Source organism: Branchiostoma floridae, chromosome 8 (genome assembly GCF_000003815.2).
Source record: "Branchiostoma floridae strain S238N-H82 chromosome 8, Bfl_VNyyK, whole genome shotgun sequence".
In the NCBI taxonomy this organism is placed as follows: domain Eukaryota; kingdom Metazoa; phylum Chordata; class Leptocardii; order Amphioxiformes; family Branchiostomatidae; genus Branchiostoma; species Branchiostoma floridae.
In genome coordinates, this window is record NC_049986.1 from 4,509,899 (window position 1) to 4,517,380 (window position 7,482).

A 7,482-nucleotide genomic window follows, 5' to 3' on the forward strand; every position below is an offset into this window, starting at 1 on the left:
AACGTTTGTTGCATATTTTTTGCCGGTGGGTAGCACTCCTATCTAGGTGTCATTGATTTAGATATGAATTATAAGGCCATTCCTGCAGAAATTCCTGCAGGAAACATTCTTCCTGCAGGATTTTACCTTTCTCCTGCAGGAATTTCTGCAGGAATGCCTGCAGCATTCCTGCAGGAAAAACGCTTCCTGCAGGAATTCCTGCAGGAAAAACGCTTCCTGCAGGAATTCCTGCAGGAATTCCTGCAGGAAGAAAATTTTCAAAATGAATATTCATGAAAGTTATTATCATATTTCACAACTGTGCATCATACTTGTCAATCATATGTAAAGACTTTGCACCAAGTGCTTTTATATTGAAAATATTAGCACATTTCAAAATGGGAAAAACGGAATTCCAATCTTAAGATGGAGCTTCTTAGATGTTTCAGCATGTGTGGAGTTGATCAAACGTCATATTTCAACACCAACAATAACCCTTAACATGGGTTTGTTCCATATATTTCATCTTTCCCATCCTCCTACGCAGGGACATCCAAGGGCGAAACAGCCTGTCTGGATGTACCCTGCTTTCTCAACCGTCACCCTTAGTTCCTGTGGGCGTCGCCACAAACCAGCTGTCAGCCAATCTGAGAATAGACGTTTCAGTTTTTAAAAGGGATCTTGTATATATTAAGGGTAAGCTCATTAATATTTATAAGCAGGGCGGTCAAGAACTAAGGATGACGGTTGAGAAAGCAGTGTACATCCAGACAGGCAGTTTCACTGTTGGATGTCCCTGCGTAGGAGGATGCATCTTTCCATGGAGCAAAAGAAAAAAAAACAGGTGACTGAGTAAGAAGAAGCATTTTACAGAGAATCCTTTTTATGAATAGGTTCCTTCATTTGCAATAAGCTATTAACTGTATGATGCTATCCATACTGTAGGTGGGCAAGCACAAGTGTTGAGGAGCTTCTACCAGAAGAAAATCTTTTTGAGAAAGATTTCGCATAAAAACTATAAAATTAAATGTTGAGTAAATAAAACAGTACAGTACTTGCTAAAACAGACAAAAATACAGACAGATTCTAGATATCAAAAGAAAGTAATTCAATGTAACTATTCTCCGGTCTCTATGATGACTATATACATTGTAGTTAACAAGAGTGCAGGTTGGGAAGGGAAAGGGTTATTTATGTAGTTAAAATTACTTTGCTACAGAGAAAGATCATTATTAAAAGTGAAAATTACTTTGCTACAGAGAAAGATCATTATTAAAAGTGAAAATTACTTGGCTACAGAGAAAGATCATTATTAAAAGTGAAAATTACTTGGCTACAGAGAAAGATCAGAATGACCATTTGATGATTACTGTCTTGAGTGCAGCTAATACAATTCTTAGAGTGAAATGCTGTAAAGGCACATCCTTTCCATAGAAGACTACCAGCAGTTGCTTTTCTCACAACTGTCTTCAGGACATGTCTTTACAGCATAAGACCAGGGCTTTGACAATAAATGTCCTAAACATCAAAACCTTCCAGACATCAGAGGGAGAAAAAAAGATATCCAAAAATGACACATCTACATCCATTTTTTAAATTTACTATTCAGTAACTAATGATTGGAAATCAAAATCAATCAATTTAAATAAAATATGAAAACATAGAATCAGACTTGATCACAGTTACTGTTGATCTTTGTGTAATTTCCTGTAATTTGAAAGGATTTCTAGTGGTATGGTAACACTGTGGAAAGCATTACGTATTATTTTGGGACCACTGCTTCACAAGTCTGTACTGGGGGTTGTGGGAACTTTTGTTCTTGACAGGGGAGAATTCATCCTTCCGAACCACCTCCAGAACAGCAAAATTTCTGACAAGTGAACAAAAAAACAGAAACACACATGCCACAAATGCAGGTTAGTTTGTTAGTTAACAACATGCAGTTAGTACAAATAAAATAACAGCAAGGGAAAACATATTACAGTGTAATGATAGGTTCTATAGATGAGAAACCAAGATAATGTTAGTTAGTAATTTGTAAGAAGAATTTGTTAGTGGCCCAGAATGTAAGAAAAGGATGTCGCATAATTCTGGTGCAAGAAAAGCTTTGCACACACTTGGTAAAATTTTGCATTATCAGGACAACCAAAAAGGTATTACTATAAAGAGTAATGTATATTGATTAATCCATAACTTTTTGTAGCTTTTGCAGACATTATTGCCAAAGGACTGATAATTAGCACTTTTTATACCTTCTTTTCATATAACATACAAATTTGTTGTTTTTATAAAACAGGCTGAATTGCAAGGAAAACTTGGGAGTGTTCGATTGACACAACTTTTGGGGCCATCATTTCTGACATATCTAGAGGTTTTATTATATTTGCATGCCCAAGAAAGAAAGATTATCCAATTTTACACTAACCACCACAACAAGCTCAGGCAAACTAAGGCAGATGAGTGCTGTTGACTACATTTGTACAAGCAGTGCAAATTATGACATGACAGAAAAAAACGACAAAAAGTTAGCTAGTGCAGCAACAGTAGCTAGTGCAGCAACAGTAATTTCCAACGTATGCACACTTCAGACATCCACGTGTTCAACACATTTTTTAATAGACTTTGATAACAATGCATTTGCAGACAACAAGGCCAAAAGTTTTCAGTTCCTTTTTGGGGCAGGCGAGCTCGTCGTGGGACGAACACACTGTCATGTTCAGCACCAGACTTGTAGATAATAATCACATGGCACAAGACGAGCATGATTCAACAGCACTCTTACATTTCTGTAGGTGACCTACAACTCGTGTAAAAGTGTGAAGAACTGTTGCCCAGATCTACAGAATGGACAAAATTGAGTGTATGCTGCCATTTTCCTGACATTTTTATTTCTACACTAGCAATTGACATCATCATCATTGGTTGACGTGCTTACACACTGTAGGGTTATGCCGCCCTCATATTACCATTTCACAGGTTAATTAAAAGTCTTCCGTCCCGGTGAATGATGTAAATCACCTCCATCTGGGTGATTTGTAGTGAATCACCAACTCCAGACGGAAGGATTTGCACCATCAAAACCCCGGGGCACCTTACTGTTTTTCGAAAGGTGTGGCAGGTTCTTTAGCATGCGTGAGGTGTGGCTCTCCCCAAACACGGGACTTCCATTTAACGTCCTATCCGAGGGACGGCCCTAGCAGAAGCTAGGTACTCATTTTACACCTACAGCTGAGTGAGGTGAGGAAAGTCGTGCAAAGTGCCTTCCCAAAGCACAAGATCTGTGACACAGCAGGATTCGAACCTTGGGCCTGAGTCCAACACACCACCAATTATGCCACAAAATCCAGCAGTAGACAATTCATACAATCATGCAACACTGTATCTATCCATGATCCAGTTACCATTATCAGCAGGAAGGCTCAACTGCATGGTACATCTACTATAGAAACTATTTTTCTGCAACTCTTAAGGTACAGCTAGTTGTTTATGTATGTATGCATGTTCCTTAATGTTGTGTGCTCTATGTGTTTTCAAGATTAGACAGAAAGTACTTGGTGGGTAGCATAGTAAACAGCTATGTTGTATGTAAACATCACAATCAAGTGTTTATTTATTCAACAACACAAATAACAATCACAACATTTTAGCTATCAGTATCACAGCCGTCATCATGGTTGAATGGCCGATAACTTTGGACATATGATCTTCTAGACATCTGGTGACTTGGACTTGACAGCGGTTATTCTGCAAGGTCACAATGTCATGTCCTCACACGCAATTGTTGTATTTTGACACAGATTAGCTCAGGGTTGTAGCCAGCACCCGTCCTTCCTTCCTTTGACGGAATTTTCCAGCTGGGGACGGAAAATAATTTTGTCCATTCTGTCCTCTGTGATGGACTAAAATCGATTTCTAAAGGTAGAAAAAACTGTCGCCCTTGTGTAATTTTTCACCAAAACAGATGCTGTTGATCAGCTTAGTTAACAGCAAAATTTATACCTCAAAATGCAGGAAATAGCATTTCAGAGGGTCTCAATTTCAAAATTTTCTGGGGGAACATGCCCCCAAACCACTTTAGGAACTGGTTGCTCTATACTCCTAGGATTCAAAATTGAGGGGACGGAAAATGATTTCAGGCTGGCTACAACCCTGGATAAGCTACATACTACAGCTACACCACTGCAACTGGCATGACTTTCAGTTGTAATTTTCCCTTGGATCACCATGATAAGGTACTGCATTATATAAACATGTACACCCAGTCCTGTATTTCCTGATGCATTAGAGACCACACAGTTCCTTACCTGGAGAACTGGAAAACGTCGAAGACAAACTTCTCCATCTTGATTCCGTTTGGTTTCTCTGGCTTGATCCGTTCTCCCTGATCATCCACATATGCAATCTTCTTCTTGGCGATGTGGTGTTTCAGTTCCCCCTCACGCTCGCTACACAACAACAACAACAACAACGACAACAAGAGTTTTATAACCTCATACATGTATGTGTACCTAAGGCCATACCAGTTTTATTTGTTGTTTCTCGGATTGGGTCGGTCGGTCAAAAAAAAAATTTTTTTTAACTTTTGCAAAAAGTCAGGGGTAGGAGAGATCGAGGGGCTTACTCAAGTTACAGTTAATCTAGCAGGTCCCTGGTAGCAAAGTCCAAAGCTTGAAGAAAAATTATAAACATACCGTCCAAAATAGACACGTACAGCTTCTGGAATTTGAGGCCCATAGTTAATTTGAGAAAGGAGAGGCAGTGAAATTTTGTCAACACAAGGTGTGGCCATCAATTTAAAAAGTTTTGTTTTACTTCAAATCGGAAAAAATAGGGTTGGGAAATCCGAGAAACAACAAATAAAATTGGTGTGGCCTAATCAACAAATAATCACTGCCATTCATGTTATCTTTGCCAAGAGGGTTTGACAGCATCTGTGTATGTCTGTAGTTCTTTCTGTCTGCCAACACTTTTTACAGAACTGTAGCAAAAGTTTTGGTTTTTGAATATTTTATCTGAAGGTTGGGGTTACCGTAGTAGATACTTCTTGTGCAAGAAAAGAAGTCACATGTCATTGACCTCCCTTGCAACTTGTTCTGGAACTGCAATGGTGTTTTTTAAAAAATCTTTGAAAGATACTTAACTGTAGTTATGATTGACATGATAAGAAGACAATTAAGCAAATCAGGATCTTAAAGTTTACAGTTGACATATAGCTTCAATGAAATTGGGTCCAGACTTGAGTTTTCCCAGTAGGTAGTAACTGGTAGACATAGCTCACCGCCATGAGGTCATGTTCATGTATAATGACCAAATCAGACCCATGTGGAAGACTCTATCAAAGACGGCTGCCCTTTGGACTTTATCACAATCACCGCAAACAGCCTACCTGACAACTGCCAAAAAGCAGTCACTCAAGCAACTGGATGTGATTTGGGAAACGGTCCGACCTTACAACTAGCATCCACTAGCTTTTGTCAGTGACACTCAAGTGATATGGAAGAAACAGGTCTTTTATACCCTAACTATGAATGAAGACAATTGTCAATGTCCGACAATTTGAATGTCCAATAGGAAACGTTGTATTGTAAGACAATTCTAGGCTGAAGAAAATTTGGATTCCAATAGAAAACAAAAGGTATGGCAAAGTCAAGCTGAAGACAATTTGGATGCTAGTTGAAACATCTGACCATTTTCCAAAATCATATCCAGTTACTGCTTTTTGGCATATCTTATTACATGGATGTCTAACCTTCACTGACCTACCTGACAACTGTTTTCAGGAACTCCAGGGTGAAGAAATGGTTACAGATGTTTCCTGCATTGAACATGAGGGTGCCATCTGGGTTGCGTTTCTCGGCGGTCTTCAGGGTTATCTCGCTGTACTCGACGACCTGGTACACGCCATCCACACGGCACACCACCCCCACGGGCTCTGTTGGGTACGCCTTCTGGACAACCTGAAACATGGTCATGTTACACATAGGTCATGGTCATGATACATATAGGTCATGGTCATGTTACACATAGGTGTACTCAGTCAGACTACAGTAACTAACAGAGACCAAATAAGACTAAAATGCTGTGCTTTTCTTTTTAACATGAATGTACAACCTTGTTTTGTCTTGTGCCATGGTTTTTGCTTCTCAAAATAAGCCTGAAATGTAAATGGCTTCTCTTTTATAAATGATAATCTTACAAACATTTTTTTTTAAATTTTGAAACTTGAATTTCCTCTACTTAACAAACTGCCAACTTTTGGAAAGTATGGATTATTGTAATTGTCATATTGAATGTCCTTTTCAATATGCAACATCAATATGTACCATATTTCCCATTTCAATAATCACATTCTACTGATCAGTTTCTAACAGAAATGATTTCCTATAGTCACGGCCATTAACTATGTATAGGGTGTTTGTGAAACCAGATCACCTGGACAATGTAGATATAATCAGGACAATATCAACTTTTTGTATCCTTTTGAAACAATTCTGGGACAAACAAAAAAGAAGTATAGGCTTGAAGCTGAACAGTAAAGCAGGAAAAGCCTTCAATAAATCCTAGTAATGACCAAATTACATGTACAATTATAACTGCCAGATTGCAAACAATAAATGCAAGGGTGACAGTTACTCAGGTAAAATGCCCCAACAGAAGTGAACAGTATGTATACTGATATGAAGATGTTTCATGTAATTGACAGTGCACATACATGTAGACATGACATCAATGGCCAAATTGACACAACCAGGAGAGCTATGCCAAGCTATAGTGGACTTGTAAAGACTAAAAGAGATCTGTACCTTTGCCCCACAGTCAGCATCCTTGCTTATACAGAAGCCGATGAAGACAGGGTCGGCCATCTTGACCAAGATGTTGTCCACACAGTACACATGGACATATTTCAGCTGTCTTCTCGCCATGTCATCTAAGATCTTCCTCTCTCCCAAGGCCCGGTACAAACCACCATTTCCATCTGAAACATTAGTAGATATGTATATACATAGTTCTTGGTATGTCTGTGCATATCAGTTATTGTGCTGATTTGTACAAAACTATTCAATCAATGCCCTTTAGCTGAAATGTCATATACATACATGTAGAATAACTGGCTATTCTAGAACCTTATTAAAAAAACAACTTACTGCAAGATATCATCATTGAACAATAATGGACACAATAATTATACATCAACTCTTCATCGTTCCCTTGAGGCAAGCCTGATCTTGCTCCAGAAAACCTACCATTAGACAAGGCCATCGCTGTTTATTGGCATTCCCCCGCATACTTTGGGTGAACAGCCTTGTTTTTATGTTTGCATGGTGGACATATTTTTACAAGGTTATCGGGTGATTTTCGCAGCTGAATTTTAGTGTGCTATGATTGCGCTATGTTTGACTGTACTGTACTGGAGACGATAGATGAGAGACCCATTCACATTTGATGATTGTAACTGCGATAAAAGCTGAGTGGAACATTTTACTACCATTGGAGGAATATATT

The 7,482-nt window shown here is 38.7% G+C and overlaps 1 protein-coding gene across 1 annotated transcript in view; it reads right to left on the reverse strand.

Moving 5' to 3' along the window:
• The window catches only part of LOC118420933 (UDP-N-acetylhexosamine pyrophosphorylase-like), a 16,857-nt gene extending 9,880 nt beyond the window's left edge, over nucleotides 1–6,977 (reverse strand). Inside the window, exons 1-4 of the mRNA XM_035828026.1 lie at nucleotides 6,783–6,977; nucleotides 5,743–5,936; nucleotides 4,284–4,424; nucleotides 1,739–1,849 (exon numbers count right to left, since the gene is read on the reverse strand). Of these exons, the coding sequence (XP_035683919.1) occupies nucleotides 1,739–1,849; nucleotides 4,284–4,424; nucleotides 5,743–5,936; nucleotides 6,783–6,902 (566 nt within the window). The 5' untranslated portion in view covers nucleotides 6,903–6,977. The remainder of the gene's footprint in view (nucleotides 1–1,738; nucleotides 1,850–4,283; nucleotides 4,425–5,742; nucleotides 5,937–6,782) is intronic.
• Between the last annotated feature and the right edge of the window lie 505 nt (nucleotides 6,978–7,482).